The sequence below is a fragment of the Nicotiana tabacum genome, chromosome 19 (genome assembly GCF_000715075.1).
Source record: "Nicotiana tabacum cultivar K326 chromosome 19, ASM71507v2, whole genome shotgun sequence".
NCBI lineage: Eukaryota > Viridiplantae > Streptophyta > Magnoliopsida > Solanales > Solanaceae > Nicotiana > Nicotiana tabacum.
The window spans coordinates 51,250,658-51,270,647 of NC_134098.1; the positions used below are offsets into that span (position 1 = coordinate 51,250,658).

The 19,990-nt window shown below is 38.2% G+C and overlaps 1 protein-coding gene across 1 annotated transcript; it reads left to right on the plus strand.

Annotated features, from left to right (window-relative positions):
- Positions 1–19,282: 19,282 nt before the first annotated feature.
- On the plus strand, positions 19,283–19,726 carry LOC142173479 (uncharacterized). The gene has a single exon (XM_075239075.1). It carries the CDS (start codon positions 19,283–19,285, stop codon positions 19,724–19,726), a length of 444 nt encoding a protein of 147 aa, XP_075095176.1.
- The last annotated feature ends 264 nt before the right edge of the window (positions 19,727–19,990 follow it).

Consider the following 19,990-nt stretch of genomic DNA (forward strand, 5'->3'; position numbering starts at 1 on the left):
CATCTGCTCAACTAAGGGGAGCACTTTGTATATAGCAAGCCGCTGGCCCCGCCAACTGGAGCCATATATATAGCAAACCGTTATTTCAATCAATCGGAGCATCTTGTACAAATCGAGTTGTTGACTTAGCTAATCAAAGTCCTGTATATAGAAAATTTGTTCGCTTCGCCAGCCAAGTGTTCCGCACCGCCACTTCGCCATATTGGAGATTACAAGTAGATAGTCGCAAACCCTGTCACCAACTCCCTTCATACAGAGATACTTTACATTTTAATGCAATTACTCCCATCACACAGAGATACATTCTACATTACAAGTCAAAATCTCCCATCGCACAGAGATACTCCCAACGTGAGCAGATTTAATGCTTCAATAGTTGCGAAATGGTACATAGCCTGACAAACAATCGATTCAAATTCGAGTATCCCGTCATCCCAATCCCAAATAACGACTAGCTAGTAGCTAAGAATCATCATTTCTGCATCATTTATATCACATCTTAACATATATGCATTACGATATATTGGTATTTGTGTATTTTGTTTTTGCAGGAACAATCATCGCGACGTGGAACTTCTTCTAAGAAGCAAACTAAGCTACAATGCTATGAGGGACAACAAACTCATAAGCGGGTCGAGGATCCAAACTTAAACTCAAAACACGATCAGTAAAACTCCAAATCATTAAATCTTTCAAGTCTCCTAATCAAGCCGCAATTCAGAGCTAAGCATCATTTCCTCCAAATCATCACTCCAAAACTACATGAGGCCTGATCCTTGTTAAGCCCAAGGTATGTAAGCAATTCAAAACCAGAATTCGGCCCCAACTCTCCAAAATTCTCGTGGAGTCTTCCTTAACTCCTTACCCAATTCTAAAACTCATAATCTACTTTAAATCCGTATGACATTCCTGCAATGTATGCCTAAAGTCGGGACTAAAGTGGCCTTGGTTCAATTTCATTGCCCAAAAACTCTTTCATCATCTCTAATCAAATAGGGGCAGCTGTTGACGGCCAATTTTGACCCTCCTCTTAAAAATTAATTTATTTAAACTTATTAATTTTCAATAAATATGTTAAAGATAGTTTCTAATCAATAATATCTATTTTAATATAAATTAAGTAATTAATGGCGCTAATTGGTAATTTAGTAATTATATAATTATAAACATATTATCTTTACTATTTTACTATTTGTGAAACTACTAAAATAATTTTCATATTCATCACATAGGTTTATAATTAATTTAATAAAGTTATTTCTCAATTTTGGCAATATTATTTCACGATAAATCCAAAATTAGTGTAGTAAATAGGAAAATAAGATATTTAGTAGCTAATTAATCAATTAAAATAATTAGTAGTGCATTTGATTATTATAATTATTATTGCATTTTATTGGAATTATTTAAGTTTAATTAAATTATTTTTTAAAAGGACAAAGACAAAATGGCTACATTTGTAATTGTGTAATTAAGCACGAAATGGTTGTTCTTTAAATTGAAACCAACCCAATCCCATCTGACCCAGTCCTAGTCTACCCCTCTCTTTCCACTATGGAAATCCATGTCACTCTCCCTAAACCAATCAAAACTCACCACGTCACCTCTCCACAACACTTACAATGAAGAACAATGGATCCAAGCCGTCCAACCTCATATCAATGGCCCACATTTTATCTCTGTTTTCCCTTTAATTTTAATACTCCATCACTTAATCTCAGCCGTCAAAACCCGTAGATCCAACGGCCATCATATTTTCTCATCAAAATTCTTTAATCCCTGAATTATTAGGGACGTTGATCTAAGGATCCAATGGCCCAGATCACTCCCACCTGTTTAAACACCCAGATCCCTGAATTTTCTCACACGACTCGGCCGACTCCTTTCCCCTTCTCCTCTCTATTCTCTCAATACTCACAAACTCCATCAATCATAAACCTAGCACAAATTTGTGCAAGGTCACAAATCGACTATAGAATCATGCCTATTGTCCCTTCAAGCAGCGAATCATATTGTTTCTTTCCTCTTTCATTGATAAGATTCAAAATTTCCCAAATCCGAAAATACTAGTATAACAACTTAAACATCAAATCTCTATATTTCTCTTGTGTTATGTTAAATTGGAGCATGCATGGAGCTTCTTCGGAGTTTTATCATGGAGATTCTGTACCCAGAGGTCAAACACACTGACCTCTAGGTTTCTGATCTTTGTCCAATACGTTTGCCTTCAACGGTCAACTTCCCTCTTCCTAGGTAAAATCCCCACAATATTTCCCTCTTTTCTTCTCTGATTTCACTCAATTGTGCACATATCATCAACGTTTCGTCATCTTCTACTATCATTTTGAATTCGTTTGAAACCTAAGGCATTGAATGGCACTATAAAAGGGAGTCTTCAATGCTCTCACCTAACAATACAAGATACACACGAAATCACTAAACAAACAAAGAAATATCAACATTTAGTCTTGAGTAGTAAAAATCAAACTAAGGTTTTCTAACTAGCTTCTGATTTCTTTCTGATTTTAAGCTTTACACTGGTCGAAGTTTGAGTTCTTGATTCTAAATGTCTAAGAAAGAGTCTTTGTTTGTTTTGCTGCTCAAACGGAGGTCAGAGTACTTCGACCCTTCCTTTCTTTTAATTGTTCTGATTCAAAACATGTCTACCCTGTTGTTATTTGATAATTGTTTTTGTTCATGATGTATTGTTATTGACTTATGTTTGATAATCATGCTTGGAATATGAACCAATTGTTTCCCTTAATATCCTGAAACTAAGTCAATACTAATTGATTACTTTTGTAAGCTTAACGAATGTTCTTTAAGTTAAGCAATATGTGTGTTAATTAAACTTATATAACTAGTTAAAGAGCCTTAATGATTCTTTACACTTGTTCTATCTTTAGAATTTTTTGATGATTTTGCTATGGCTCTCGTGTTTGCTCTACTAATCTTTACTTAGTGTTACTTGTTGATTTGTATCATGCACTTAAGGTTATTTTTCTGATAAACCAAACTAAAATATATATGAACACTTAAAGTTAAGCACATGTCTGTTATTTAGTTAAAGAATATCAGTTTAAGTTGTTTGAGCTGCTTTCTCTCTTCCAATGTGCTTATGTAATTCTGAGACCTTTTGAAAGATCACTATAAAGGTTTTTCTGTTAACTTCCATGATTATGTGATCAAATCTGTGAGCCTCACCCAAATGAAAATATGTTCTGAAATAAAATTAGATTAAGTTCTAATAAATTTCTGCAGTTAATCTTGTATGATCTCTGACTGCTACTTTTAACCTAGACCAAGTATGTCTTCAAGGATCTAAGTTAAGAAATAGAATCCGGTTAAGAGTTATAGTGGTTGTATTTGTGTATCATCTCTTGAATTGATCATACTAAGCTAAATTTCATCATGCTTGGACTAATACATTCTCTTATTTAACTAGACTAATTATCCTGCTACTAGAACCATGCTTATTTCATGTGAAACCTTCCTTGTTCTAGACTTTTGTACTGAACCTGTTGGTCTGATCATATGCTGTTTGACACTCTACCATGTTGTATGTAATGACCCGACCAGTATTTTTGCTTTATAGATCCTCATTTTCCTATTTATGACTTTTCATATGTGCTTTTACTATTCTATGACTAGCGAGGATGGTTGGTTTGGATTTGGAAGGATTCGGGTTGAATTCGGAACGCTTAGTTCCATAATAGCGGCCTAAGGTGGTCAAGTTTGACTTGATTCAACACTTTTAGTAAACGACCTTGGAATCATTATTTAAAGGTTCTAATAGGTTCGTATAATGATTTTGCACTTGGGCATATGTTCGGATTGAGTTTCGGGTGGGCCGGGAATATTTCGTCGCTTATTGTTGAAAGTTTTTATTTTGAAAGTTTTAGAATTTTCTAAGTTTGTCTTGAAGTAGATTTTGATTTTATCGATGTCCGTTTGGGATTTGAGCCTTGGAATAGGTTCATAGTGTGATTTATGACTTATGCGTAAAATTTGGCATCATTACGAGTTGTCTAAGTACGTTTCGACGTGTTCGGAATTAGTTAAAATGAGTTTGAAGCTTAGAAGTTGATTAATGAGGTTTTGAGGTGTGATTCATGATTTTGACGTTGTTTGATGTGATTTGAGGCTTCAAGTATGGTCGTATTGTGTTTAAGGACTTGTTGGTATGTCTTGGACGGGGTCTCGGGGGCCTCGTGTGCTATTCGGATTATGTGCGGAATATGCTTGACCTTGGAAGATTCCTGAAGGCTGTTCGGGACTGGTGTTTTCTCACCAACAAATTTTTGGCCGCAGGTGCCGTGCCACAGAAGAGGCTGGCTAGCCGCAGGTGTGCGTTTTGGCTAAGTGGATTGTGTCCTCAGGTGCGGACAAGGGAGCGCAGGTGCGCGACCATAGAAGCGGAAGAAATTCGCAGAAGAGGATCATAGTTAATGGAGCAGGGACGTAGGTGCGAGGACTCGACCGCATCTGCGAGCCCACAGATGCGAAGAAGGCATCGCAGAAGCGAAAGAGGGCCGGCTAGGTTAGAACCACAGATGCGGAAATGGTATACAGGTGAAAACCCACAGAAGCGGTGGAGCGAGACTGAAGTGAGGACCACATCTGCAATGTATTTTCTGTAGATGCGGAGCCTCAGAATCGGTAAAGTTTCCGCATAAGCGAAAATTGCTAGGCAGAGGGGTGCATTTAATTCGGGACTTAGCCTATTTTTCACACACTTTTATGTGGTCTTGGGCGAATTTGAGAGCAATTTTGTGGGAGATTCTCATCAACATCACAAGGTAAGTAAATGTTAGCCACTTTTAAGTTTAAAACATGGGTTTTGGGTAGATTAAACATGGAAATTAGTGAGGATTTGTGGGATTTTGTGAAGAACTTAGGGTTCAAGTAAAATTGGGATTCGATCACAGATTTAGTTATGGAATTTGGAATAAATTATATATTTATGTTCATGAGGTGATGAGTAATATTTATCTTCGAAATTTTTGGAATTTGGTCCCGTGGGCCCGTGGGGTGATATTTTATGGACTTTTTGGCTTTGGTTGGGAAATTAGTTTCTAAATTATGAACCTTTGAGCATATATTTATTAGTTTATACGACTTTTGATTAGTTTCGTAGTTCTCGGCATCGCTTGAGGATTTCTAGTAAGGTTAAAGAACCGGATTGAGGACTTGGAAGCGAGGTAAGTCTCTTGCGTAACCTTGTAAGAGGGAATTTATCCCCTAGGTAAATTAATTATTTTGTGCTACTTGTTGTGGGGATCTACGTACGCATGAGATGATGAGAGTCCGTACGTAGTTATATTCATGTTATATCCGGGTAGACTTAGATTCACATCATGCCATAGTTGTGCTATTTGTATGTATCCTGTGTATTGATTTCCTTGATTATGACTGAGATTGAGGATTATTATAAATATACTGATTTAGCCTCTTACTTTGGAAAAATTGGGAAATATTTGATGAACTATGGATCCGTGTCCTCTCGACTCGCATGTACTTCCGCGAGCGAGGTATATTTCTCTACTCTTATGGGATTAGGCCGTTTGCCTCGGCAATGTTTTAAATTACTCTTATGGGATCAGATTGTTCACTTCGGCAGTATGGTAACACTATTTTTATGGGATCGGTCCGTTCATCTCGGCAGTACTGAGTATCACTATTCCTATGGGATCGAGCCGTTCGCCTTGGCAGATTCAAGCCTAATACTTGAGATTGGATTTGGTTTGGTAACAGTTGAGTTGGCGTCTTCAAGGCCGGTTATGACATGTTTAGTGACTTGATATAGATTCATGTTGGGAATTACTATAAATATTCTTATCTGTTTCGTTGCTACTTGTTGTACATCCTTCATGTCTACTTTATGTATTTCTATTACTGTTTGACCACTAGTAATTGTCAAGTCGACCCCTCATCACAACTTCTTCAAAATTAGACTAGATACTTACTGGGTACGCATTGTTTTATGTACTCACGCTACACTTCTACATTGAATGTCTAGGTACTGAGACAGATACTACCAATGGTCATACAGACGCGTAGCTGCACTTTTACGGAGACTTAGCGGTGAGCTGCTTGCCTTTCTTCGATCTGCAGTACCGGAGTCTCCCTCTATATCGTTTACTATTTCTGTCTATTATAATTCAGACAGCAGTTGTATTAGTTTTGTATATTCTCTAGATATCCCATGCACTTGTGGCACTGGATTTTGGCGGCTTCTAAGCATTTATGTACTGTTGTACTTATTATTACTATCACTATGGTTTGTGTAATTCTCCCGCTTGATATTTTTGAGAAAGAAGTATGTACAGTTGCAAAAGATTTTACTTATTCGGTGTTTTAAAAAGGAAACTTCTATTTTAAAAGTTAAAATGGATAATTAAATTAGAGGTTCACGTGTAGGCTTGCCTAACATCAGTGTTACGTGCCATCGCAATCTATTATAGGTTTTAGGTCGAGACAACTTAGTATCAGAGCTTTAGGTTTACATTTGTCTCACGAGTCATGAGCAGGCCTAGTAGAGTCTTGCGGATTGGTACAGGGACGCAAATGTGAGGGATCGACCGCATCTGCGAACCCACAGATGCATAGTAGGCATCGTAGGGCTAGAACCGCAGATGCAAAAATGGTCCACAGGTGCGAACCCGCAGGAGCAGGTTTTGGACCGCAGAAGCAAAGGGGTGGGACCTAAGTGAGGACCGCATCTGCAATGTATTTTTCGCAGATGCGGAGCCGCAGAAGTTGTGAAGTTTCTATAGAAATGAAAATCGATGGGCAGAGGGTTGCATTTTATTCGGGACTTAGCCTATTTTCCACATACGTTTACTTGGTCTTGGACAAATGTTAGAGAATTTTTGTGGAGGATTCTCATCAACATCACAAGGTAAGTAAATTCTACCCACTTTTAAGTTAAAAACACGGGTTTTGGGTAGATTAAACATGGAAATTAGTGAGGATTTATGGGATTTTGTGGAGAACCTATGGTTTAAGTTAAATTGGGATTTGATCTCGGATTTGGAAATAGAATTTGGAATAAATTATATATTTGCGTTCGTGAGGTCATGGGTAACATTTATCTTCAAAAATTATCGGAATCCGGGATCGTGGGCCCGGAAGTAATTGTTTATGGACTTTCCAGATTTGGTTGGGAAATTAGTTTAATAGCTAAATTATGAACTTTTGAGCATATATTTATTAGTTTATATGACTTTTGATTAGTTTCGGAGCTCTCGGCGTCGTTTGAGGAGTTCTAGTGAGGTTAAAGAGCCGGATTGAGGACTTGGAAGTGAAGTAAGTCTCATGCCTAACCTTGTAAGAGGGAATTTATCCCCTTAGGTGCATTAATTATTGTATTCTACTTGTTATGGGGAGCTCCGTATGCACGAAGTGAGAGAGTCCGTACGTAGCTATATTCATGTTATGTTCGGGTAGACTTAGATTCACATCATTCCTAAGTTGTGCTATTTGTATGTATCATGTGTATTGATTTCATTGACTATGACTGAGATTGAGGATTAGAATAAAGATACTGATTTAGCCTCTTACTTTGGAAATATTGGGAAATATTTAATGAACTATGGATCTGTGTCTTCTCGACTCGCATGTACTTCCGCGAGCGAGGTAAATTTCTCTACTCTTATGGGATCGGGTCGTTCACCTCGGTACTATTTTAAATTACTCTTATGGGATCGGACCATTTGCTTCGGCTGTATGGTAACATTGTTCTTATGGGGTCGGGTTGTTCGCCTCGACAGTACTGAGTATCACTATTCCTATGGGATCGGGTCGTTTGCCTCGGCAGATTCGTGCCTAATACTTGAGATTGGATTTGGTTTGGTAACAGTTGAGTTAGAGCCTTCAAGGCCGGTTATGACATATTTAGTGATTTGATATAGATTCATGTTGGGAATTACTATAAATGTTTTTATCTATTTCATTTCTACTTGTTGTACATCCTCCATGTCTAATTTATGTATTTCTATTATTTTTTGACCACTAGTAAGTGTCAAGTCGACTCCTCGTCATTACTTCTTTGAGGTTAGACTAGATACTTACTGGGTACACGTTGTATTCCGTACTCACGCTATACTTCTACACTAAATGTCCAGGTACTGAGATAAGTAATACCAGTGGTCACACAGGCATGTAGATATACTTCCATGGAGACTTAGTGGTGAGCCGTTGGCCTTGCTTGGATCTGCAGCACCGGAGTCTCCCTCTACCTTGTTTACCAATTCTGTCTATTACACTTCAGACAGTAGTTGTATTAGTTTTGTATATTCTCTAGATTGCTTATGCATTTGTGGCACCGGGTTTTGGGGGCTTCTTGCGTTTATGTACTGTTGTACTTATTATTACTATCACTATGGTTCGTGTAATTCTTACGCTTGGTATTTTTGAGAAAGAAGTATGTACGGTTGTATGAGATCTTACTTATTTCTGTACTTTAAAAAGAAAACTTTTGTTTTAAAAGTTAAAATGGATAATTAAATTGGAGGTTCACGTGTGGGCTTGCCTAATGGCGGCGTTAGACGCCATCGCGACCTATTATAGGTTTTGGGTCGTGACATTGTAGTCTTGCACTCCTTAAGGATATCTCTTATATGTGCTTAATTGTCTTCTCATGGGTTTCTTCACTCATTCCTGCTATTAAACAAACTTCCTACTTATCTTTCATACTTATGCTTGTGTTCTCATGTTACACTATCACATAAGGGAAACTGAGCCTTGCTAAGCCTACATAAGTTAACGGTGACTCACCTATAGATTTAGGGGAAGCTCTTGATGCATACCTGCCCTGTCAGAACATTACCTTGTGTTTATATAAGTGCCTTAAATTCTAATGAGCCTAGTATGAATGTGAGATTATTAATCTTTAAAGATCATGTCATCTGCTTAAGTAAATATCAATTTGTTTGCTTAAGTATCCTTGTTAATACTCCTTAGAGATTTTGAATGAAGTTGTTATCCCATACATCTAATAGAAGTTAAGGCTTAGTCTATGTATGAACGCCTGATTAATTCAAACAATAGTCTAATAAGTTGTCAAGGTATTATGAGTAAAGACTCTTGTAAACTCGAACTTATCAGTAGATGTATGTGTCTCCTTACTCCTTACTCATATGAAATAATCTGCTGGTGTTCCCTCCCTTTGGTTACACATATGATTGGTTTTCTTTGAGCATTCTTGAGTATGTTGAAGATGTTGATAGTGTACTACACACTTGTGTTTGGATTGTGATCCCTATGGTGTTATCTGTTATCTCATATTCGTAGTAATATTCTGCACAATCACTGTAAGAAGTGTATATACCTTTGTGTTATTGTTACTATTTTGGAGTTATAGTGAGTGCCTCATTAGCACTTAAACATATAGGGAAGAGTAAGTGTGAGTGGTTAAGGGTATTTAGGAGTAAGGTTTAGTTTGCGGTTGAGATGCCCTCCCTGACACAAGCACTGCTCGGGATCCATGAGACCCTTGTGAACTTTGAAGTGCTAGGGATCCGAAGAGTGTCTTGGCCATGAATGAAATTTTACCCTAAGCCCTTAATCTATTGACATTTTCTAATCTCTTTAGGTTTAGTGTTTAATGGAAATAAAGGTTTCACTGTAAATTGCTTTACTCTGTGTGACTTCACATTAATTTGCACTCCTAACTGCTATTGATTGTTACAGCTCTATCTTGGGCCTATATTGGTGTTACTTATGCTTAAATAGTATGTTGGGCCACGTATCTAATAACCTTCTCTTTTTTTTGCATGAGTCTGAGTTGGGCCTACCGAGTTCTCAAAGAAATCAGGCCCAGATTCTTAGCTGGAATTTGGAGTCACTGAAGTTGCAGCTGATGTTCGTTGTCCGCTGGGCCTATCATTCTTCAGGACCAAATCGTGAGTCCAATTCTCTTTCCTTTACCGAGTCCAATTCTCTTTCCTTTACCGCTTTACATAATTTATTGTTGCCTCTATGTATATATAACACTAACAATATTGAGTGAATACTTTCTTTTTATTATCTTTGAATTACTTTAGAAACCTAGGCAAGCTAAAAACTATAGGTAAAATTGAAAGGAATTGTTGTCTCTTACATTAGTTAAGTAACGTCAACATACTTAATTACTTGTGCTATATTGTTTTCACTTTCACATATAATAATTGTTTTCATGGAATTCTTTGAAGTTCAAAAATAGATTCAAAAGTTGACAATCCTTTTCTTTAAAAGCCAAAATCGGGCAAACGATTTCAGGATCAAGTTTTCTTAAAACCAAAATGAACATAGTTGAAGTCAAGGATACCTCAAACGATTTTATTCTTGACTTGGGTACAAGATTTGAAATTGATCTTAAGGTATATCTAAAGCCTACTTCTTCAAATAGCCTTACTTTACTAAAGTTACATAAATAGTCGTTTCATTTCAAAGATAAAATATTTTAAAACCTAGCCATGTTTACAAACATAGACATTATAAATACACTTCTAAAATTCTTTCAAATTATGTAGACATTTTTCAAAAGAATTTTATAAGTAAAACCTATACTCTCTTTTCAAAGTACATATATTATCTTCCTTTAAAAATGATAAGTTTTAAACATGGCATAGAGTAAGCTATACCCTTGTAAGCTCTAATCAAGTAGAATATAGACATTTAATATCCTGAACATAGTTTTTGTCCTATGGAGCTACCTCAGGTAGATTCTAGGGGGTGCCTAATACCTTCCCCTAAGAAGAACAAGAACCCTACCCAAATCTCACTGGTTAGCAGACTAATAGGATGATGATCTTATTAATTGAATAGGTACCCTAGTATACCTTTAAATATTAGGTGGCGACTCTCTTTTATTATCAACGGGGAAACCACTTTGAGCCTCTAGACTTTCTCATTTAATAACCATGTTATAAGCCTTTACCTATTTTGTCGTGACCCTTTCTTGGCACCCAGATTTTCCTTAACACTCTTATAAAATAAGTGGCTTAAAGCATAAGTTTGGGGGAGATATGAGGAATTTGAAAAAGGTATCAAGGCATAAAAACAGAAAAAATGATCTCTATGAAAAGAGAAGGCAAGAAAAGAACAAAACAAAATGCATAAAAAAGTGAATAAGTGGAAAGGTTGATGGATTCAAAAAGAGGTAATAATACCTAACATGAGCAATCAAAAAGGGATAACGATAATGAAATTAACAAGAAAGAGTGATTTAAAGTCTCTCTAGCCCCCAAGAAAGTGAACCGCCTCTAAGAGTTGGTAAATGTGAGCTAAGAAATAAAAAATAGAGTGCTTAAGGAAGGGTGTAACCACTTATCCCATACGGTATCCTACCCCAATCCAAAAGCCTTCATTAAAACCCAAAAGAAGTCCTACTTGATTTTGAATCGAGTGAGCTTACATTAGTGGTAATCTATATGAGGGACAGCCCTATGGTACTTGAAGCCTTACTTGTGACATTCCTTTGTGAGACAAGAGTGAATCCTTCGTTGCTCTAGGCAATGAGTGTTAATTCTTGAAGTGAGCATGGCAAATGGAAGGTAGAGGAGGAAGAATTTGGAGTCCGCCATGATCTACATGATATAAGAAGAGTCCTTGATGAATGAAGTCAATTCTTGAAGCTCAAATGTCACACTAGAGTTATATCCACATAACATGTGGTTTGTCACCTTATTGAAAATGCATGAGTATTGTGGGTAGTTGTTGGTCCTGCTTACAATTGTCTCTCTGAAATGACCTTTTACTTTGAGGAGGTGGGAACTAATCTATTTACTTGAGTACAAGAAAAGACTTAAGTTTGGGAGAGTTGATAAGTATGAATTTTAACCACTTATTAGTACCTTCTTACTTTAGTTTTAGTCTGAAAGTGTTGATTTTTGTTCTAAAAACTAATAAAATTGTGCAAATTGCAGGCATGTTGGAGGATTGGACCTTAACGACGAAATCTAACTCAAAAAGGAGTAATCCGGCTCAAAAGGGAAGAAGGAGCAAAGCAAGCCAAAGTGCAGTCCGCAAAAGTAATTCTGTAGCCGAGAAAGTGAGGTTCGTAGAATGCATATGCGGCCGTAGAATAGACACCTGAAGATTTAGAGGATTTTTGAAGAAGTTCGTTCCGCACACTAAATTATGCGGCCGCAAACGTTGGTCATGCTGACAAGACTTTACAAAAATTTCAGAGAAGGTGCAAAACGACCAAGTGTGAAGCCTTGCCAAAGTGAAGCCACAGATGGAAAAGTGCGGCCGCAAAAACTGAAGTACAACCGAATATGGAATTGTGCGGCAGCAGAATTCCTCCAACCGAAGAAGAGAAGAAAAGTGACCTCGCGGAGGGCTTTTTTGTCAACGAATTTTAGGGCTCTATAGATAGACAGGAACACATTTTAGGGCAAGTTTTAAATTGTAATCAGCTCTAGCGGTTATCTTTTGTTGTTTTGTGAAAGTTGTGACTATTTTGGGCGTAGAATCATTATTTTTATCATTTTAATCTTAGTTGATGTCTTTAATTAATTCTTCTTCTTTGTTTTCTTCACTTCCTAGCATGAGTAGCTAGATTTTCTCTAGGGTTGTGACCCAACACTAGTGCGCAAACCTTATGGGTTATTAATTTTAGTGCCTGTTTATGATTGGGTATTTATTATTTAGCGTTGTTTATGCATTATTTCTAGAATTAATGGTTGTGAATATTGATTATGGGTTATTAAGGTTTTGGCTAGTCTAATTAAAAGGTTTGAACTAGAAATAAGGAAAACCCGACCTGAGCTCATATCAATAGTTTGAATTGATACCCAATTAGACTTGAGAAAGCCAATTTCGGCATAACCACTCTATAACTGAGAGGTATTGAGTGGGTAATTCAGAGTTGAGAGTTATAATACACCCCGATCAACAAAATAATCATTAACGTGATTTACCCATTAGGCTAGCACCTAGGCGAAGGTTACATCCCTAGGATTTTACCTATTTGACTAAAAACATCAAAAAAAATTACTCGTTTTCTAGTTTCTTCTAATTAGTTTAAATTTTTTAGTGTTAATCTTGGAATTGGAAAACAAACACCCTTTGTTGGAAGCACAATTGAGTTATTTCACGTATTCTCATCAAGTATCTACCCTAACATCCCTTGCAAACTCCCTGTGCAATTCGACCCCGACTCTTGTTGGGTACTATTACATCAACGATTGTTTTCATTCACTATTGAATGCGGATTAGACTTGAATCACTTACGGCGGGCCTTTTTGAACTTTTCTTCTTCTTTTTATTGTTGTTATTGTTGTGTGTATGTTTCTTTCTGGTTGGGAAGTATCTATGTTCTTTTCACTTCTTATTACTCCTTTCGTTCAATTATTCTTACATTTCTAGTATCAACTAATTCATTCGGGCGAGACATCTTACGATGTCAGTAATTTTTGGTGTCGCAATGGAGGTGTAATGAAAGATTGAAGTTATTTTCTAGTGTAAATATGTATAACAAATGTTTATATATATATATATATATATATATATATATATATATATATATATATATATATATATATATATATATATATATATCAGTGTATATTTATATATAACCAATTAGTTTTTGGGATATAAGGCATATATATATATATATATATATATATATATATCAGTGTATATTTATATATAACCAATTAGTTTTTGGGATATAAGGCATATATATATATATATGAGTTGCTTAAGTTCGAATAATAATAGTGTGTACTGTTTTCTTTTTTAATTTCAAAGAAAGATTAATTATTAAAATAGAAAAATGAAAGAAAAATAATAAAAACAAAAAAGCAATTTGATTTAGGAATAAAAAAATTTAAAGGTGAAAAAAATAGAACAAGTAGCAGGAATATGTGTGAAAGGGGGAGAAAGATTTGTTGGATGGAGATGGATGAAATCTATAGATTTATGAAATAAAAAAACATGAGTGGTATATATTTATGTATAGGGTGAAATATGATATTGACACATGGTCATCTAAAGGAAAGACACGTGGAACCCAAGACGAGGATGGCCGAAGACCAAACGCAGCCATTCCACTTGTCACCGGAAGGGATAATGTTCATAAAGGTGTATTAAATGCTCTGCGCTCGGTAGCATTTAATAAAGAATATTCTACAGCATTAAAAGCGATGACCCGTTATAGAGAATTTGGCATTTATATTCACCGTTACATCTTCATCAATGACCATCATAATTGATATTAAAGAAGGGCACGATCCAAGGACATCCTTCCCTAGACACAACTATAAATAGTGAGCCTAGTTATCATTATAAAGGAGACAAATTTTCTGGCTAAACTTACACTACATTCTATACAAAGCTTAATACAATCTTACTTTCCCTCTTTTTGATCTAATTATTGTTGTGGCCGGAAACCTTGTTCCCAGAACAGTCATCTCTGTTGTTTCATCTAACGTGATTTGATTATTTTCTCTTAGAAAAAATCACAAAAAATAGCAGATAACACTGTTAGCAAAACGCACAACCCTGAAATACGAGGGGATCAGCCTCATTTCGAGGATTTAATTAGTGACACCCGCAATGAGGGAAATGACTCCATGTCGGTGCATGACAGGCAGTACCATCGATAGGTTCGGGAGACAAATCCCGATGATGCTGATGAGGAGCATGTCATGGATACGGTGAGGGTCGTGGAAGAGCAACAGGCGATCATTTCTAGGCCATCTCACGTGGCAGTATAAGGTTATGATGGAGTTGAAGCAGGCGTTATCAGGGGCTTTAAATAATGCAAACAGACGAGATGTAATTCTTTCCGGTGTTCCCGCAAACCAAACAATGCATAGAGTTGACAACAACACTCCCAGGGGTGAAGTTGGCTCCGACGGGGCTGGGGGAGCGGATTCGTTCTCAAAAATTAGAACGACACGTTCAATAATGAACTTTTATGGTTTATGAGTGAAGTAAATACCCGCATGGACCAAATCCCGGGCGCACCGCTAGTATTGAAAGGTCCGGACGCAAAGAAGTATACTCAATTGTCGTATAAGCCGAGTGTGGCACCAGAATTAATCCTGAAGCGGTTTAAAATGCCTGAAGTGCCAAAGTATGACGGGACTTTAGACCCACAAGAGCATATTACCACCTACACAATGGCGGTAAAAGGAAATGATTTAGCTCCTCACAAAATTGAATATGTGTTGCTAAAGAAATTTGGAGAAACTCTCATGAGAGGAGCTCTAATGTGGTATTCATTATTACCCCAGCGTTCCATAGATTTCTTTGAGATGCTCGCGAATTCTTTCATCAAGGCTCATGTCTGGGCCAGAAACGTACAAGCCCGGAAGGCTTACATATTCCGGATCGCACAGGGAGAATCCAAATTATTACGAGAGTTCCTTACTCGATTCCAAAAAGAAAGAATGTTGCTTCCGGCTATCCCGGATGAATGGCCAGCTGAAGCATTCACCAAAGGATTGAATCCGAGAAGCTCAGACGCTTCCCGGAAGCTGAAGGAGAGCCTGCTTGAGTTTCAGGCAACAACTTAGGCAGATGTCCACAACCGGTACGAGTCAAAGATAAGGATCGAAGATGACCAGGTCGGTTCTACATCATCGGCCACAGGACGGAAGAAGAGTAGAGAAAAATCAAAGGATGACTACGATGCGGATAGACGGAGTTCGAGGGGCCGGTTTTTGCCTTACGAGCGGACTGAAGGCCGTGGCAAAAACTTCCGGGAAGCAAACAAGTTCACCATTGACAGAGGGACCGATCGTGGTCGAAACAATAGATCACTTTAGGATAAAGAGACGTCGGGGTCTCAAGATCCTTCTTACCCCAGGTTATCAGAATATAGCTTTAACGTTAATATAGTGGAGTTGGTGTCAGTAATGAGAAACATTAAAAAGGCATGATTTCCGAGACATATGAGATCCGATTCCAGACAAAGGGATCCCAACTTATGGTGTGAATACCATGGGTTGAACGACCACCGAACAGGGAACTGTCGACACCTCCGGGAAGAGGTGGCAATACTATTGAATAATGGTCACCTCATAGAATTCTTGAGTGACCGAGCTAAGAACAATTATGATCGTAATATAGACAACGCAGAACCTTCGAAAGTAGGAGAAGAAACCCCACGCCAAATGATCAATATGATCTTCGGAGAGAATGAGATTAACGGGGTCACCTTTTCGGCAGTGAAGAAGACAAAAGTATCAGTAACTCATAGTAAAAGACTCCGGGAAGACGATATCACTTTCACGGAGGAGGACGTAGACAGATTGTTGTTACCACACAACGATGCAATGGTAATTTCTTTCAATGAGTTGGATTTTAAGATTAAACGTGTTCTAGTGGATCGAGGAAGTTTGGCTATTATCATACAATGGAGAGTATTGGAGCAAGCTAAACTCACCGGAAGCATTATTCCGGCAATAAAGCTCCTCTCTGGATTTAACCTTGCTAGCGTGATGACCCGGGGAGAGATTTTGCTGCTCACGAACGCTGAAGGAGTAATGAAAACAACTCTCTTTGAAGTAGTAGATGGTGACATGGGATACAATATCATCCTGGGAAGGTCATGGTTACAAGAGATGGTTACATATCACCAATTGCTGAAGTTTCCAACACCCGAAGGAATCAAGCAGATAAGAGGTGATGAACCGGGAGCAAGGGAGATGAATGCAATTTTGGTTTCCAGTAGCAAAGGGAAGGAGCACACGGCATAGCAATTACAGGAATCGACACCTACTCCCGAGCTAGAAGAAGTTAGCCCGGGAGCAGAGTCGTCAGAACATTATCAGGTGCCGATATATTTTCAAGTTCCAGAAGAGATGAACGCAACGAATTCCACGGCAGAGGAACTGGAGCAAATAGCATTTTTTGAAAAATTCCTGAAAAGAAAAATCCATTTGGGAATAGGACTGCACCCGGAGCTTAGGTCTGGTTTTATTGAATTCCTTAAATTTAATGTCGATTGTTTTGCATGGTCACACGAGGATATGAATGGTATCCCGACAGAAGTAGCCATGCACAAGTTGTGTTTGGATCCCAACGTACCTCCGGTAAGACAAAAGAAATGCCCTATTGCCGAGGCCAAGAATAAATTCGTCAAAGAAGAGGTAACCTGCTTGCTTAATATCGGTTTGATCCGAGAGGTAAGATATCCGGACTGGCTAGCCAATGTAGTAGTAGTTCCCAAGAAGAACAATAAATCTCGCATGTGTATAGACTATAAAGACCATAATAAGGCGTGCCAAAAAGTCTCGTTCCCACTACCAAATATCGATCAAATGATTTATGCCACGGCCGGGCACGAGTTAATGAGTTTCCTCGATGCTTATTCCAGGTACAACCAAATCAAGATGAACCCAAAAGTTAGAAAAAGACTTCGTTTACAATGAATTTTGGTACATATTGTTACAATGTGATGCCCTTCGGGTTGAAAAACGCCGGAGCCACTTATCAACGGCTCATAAATAAGATGTTTGAAAAGCAAATACGAATGACTATGGAAGTTTATATAGACGATATGCTCGTTATGTCTTTGAATGCAGGTGACCACCTTAAGCATTTGCAAGAAACATTCGACATCCTGAGGAAGCATAACATGAAACTTAATCCCGAGAAGTGCGTGTTCGGGGTCAGTTCTAGTAAGTTTCTGGGATTTCTGGTCTTACAAAGGGGAATTGAGGTAAACCCCGACAAAATCAAGGCCATAGAGGATATCCCGGATCAATTGTCGAACATAAAGGAAGTCCAAAGACTCACAGGAAGATTAGCAGCTTTGAGCAAGTTCATTTCCCGATCGTCGAAAAAATGTCATCACTTTTTCACACTGCTCAAAAAGAAATATAATTTTGAATGGACACCGGAGTGCCAGTAGGCTCTGAAGGACCTGAAAAAGTACTTATCAAGCCCTCCATTTCTCTCAAAACCAAAAGAAGGTAAAACATTGCTAGTGTACCTCGCGGTTTTAGAAGTTGTGGTAAGTGCGATTTTAGTCCGAGAGGACGAAGGTACGCAATTTTCCATTTAATACGTTAGCAAAATTTTAACAGGAGCAGAAACCCGCTACCCACATTTGGATAAACTGGACTTAGCTCTCGTAGTCGCCGCTCGGAAGCTAAGGCCCTATTTTCAGTGCCACCCGATAGCTGTGGTGACTACTTTCCCTTTGCAGAACATCCTCCATAAACCCGATGTCTCGGGAAGATTGGCTAAATGGGCCGTCGAAATGAGTGAGTTTGACATAGAATATAAACCAAGGACTTCAATTAAGTCAAAATTTTTGGTTGACTTCGTGGCCGATTTCAATTTGGGACTACTGCCTCGAGCAACCAATGAGGCAGTAATGGTGTCGGAATCGACATCGGGGCTTTGGACCTTATTTACGAACGGAGCTTCCAACGTAAAAGGGTTCGGACTCGGAATAGTCTTAATCACGCTTTCGGGGAAAATCTTAAGGGAAACCATCAGAATGATCCCTTTAACTAACAATGAAGTAGAGTATGAAACTTTGATTGCAGGGCTCGAATTGGCTCGGTGACTTGATTCTGAGGTTATCGAAATAAAATGTGACTCGCAGCTAGTGGTAAATCAGGTATACGGGATCTTTGAAACCAAAGAAGAACGCATGCAACAATACATGGTAAAGGTCCAGGCTCTTTTGGCACAATTCTGGGAATGGTCAATTACTCATATCCCGAGGGAGGATAACACAGAAGCGGCTGCATAAGAAAACTTAGGATCATCGACGAAATTAAAGGGATCGGAGTCCGGGATGGTAGTGCAACTGATGAACTCAGTCCTGGATACGGATGGTTACAATGAGGTAAATTCGACTAGTCTGGTCTCGGACTGGAGAAATGAAATAATCGACTATCTCGTGCATGTCCTGAAGACCCTAAAGCATCACGGGCGTTACGTGCCAAGCTGCACGTTATAACTTCAAGTTGCATGTTTCTTTTAATTTTGACTGACTATTTTTCTAAATGGGTGGAAGTAGCTTTATCAGAAGATCGGAGAACGCGAAGTGGTCAATTTCCTATGGGAAAATATAATTTGCAGGTTCGGAATACCAAAAGAGATAGCATGCGACGATGGGCCACAGTTTATTGGGGCAAAAGTTAAAAAGTTCCCCTAAGATTTGAAGATAAAAAGGATCACATATTCTCCTTATCATCCAAGCTCAAACGGTCAATCGGAGTCAACAAACAAAGTGATTATTCAAAACCTCAAGAAAAGGTTAGAAGTAGCAAAAGGCAAATGGCCCAAAGAATTGCCCGGAGTTCTATGGGCCTAACGAACAATGGCCAAATCGAGCACAGGAGAAACTTCTTTCTCCCTTGTGTACGGTGTTGAAGCCCTAATCCTGGTGGAAGTGGGTGAAACCACTTTGAGATATTTTCGGGCAGATGAAGAATCAAATAACGAAGCAATGTTAATCAATTTGGAACTGCTCGAGGCACGCAAGGACTTGGCGTGTGTAAGAATGGCAACTCAAAAGCAGAGAGTGGAGCAATATTATAATCGAAAAACCAACCTACGTTATCTCAAAGTAGGAGACTTGGTTCTGAGGAAAGTAACTCAAAATACTCAGGAGCTCAACGCCGGGAAGCTAGGTCCAATGTGGGAAGGTCCCTACCGGATTTCAGCTATCACTGGGAAAGGTTCGTACGGGTTGGAGAACCAGAATGGAGACAAGTTGCCTAGCAACTGGAACGTGACACACCTCAAAAGATATTATTGCTGATGAGAATTATTCAAGCGGAAAGTATGTGTTGCACTCTTTTTTCCTTCGTTAAGTTTTTGTCCCGATTGAGTTTTTCTGGCAAGGTGTTTAATGAGGCAGCGATAGAAAGCAGTAATAAGACCTTTGATAGCAAGGCAAACAAACAAGTTTCCACTCGGGGACTGTTAGATAATATTCTGCTCGATAGAAAATTCCCACTGGGAAGATAAGTTTGCTACCGAACAAAGGTTACTCAACTGTTCGCGAGCACAAACCACTAGAAGA

Coding starts and splice junctions, on each gene's coding strand:
- LOC142173479 (XM_075239075.1), top strand. CDS start 19,283: ATGGCCAAATCGAGCACAGGAGAAACTTCTTTCTCCCTTGTGTACGGT.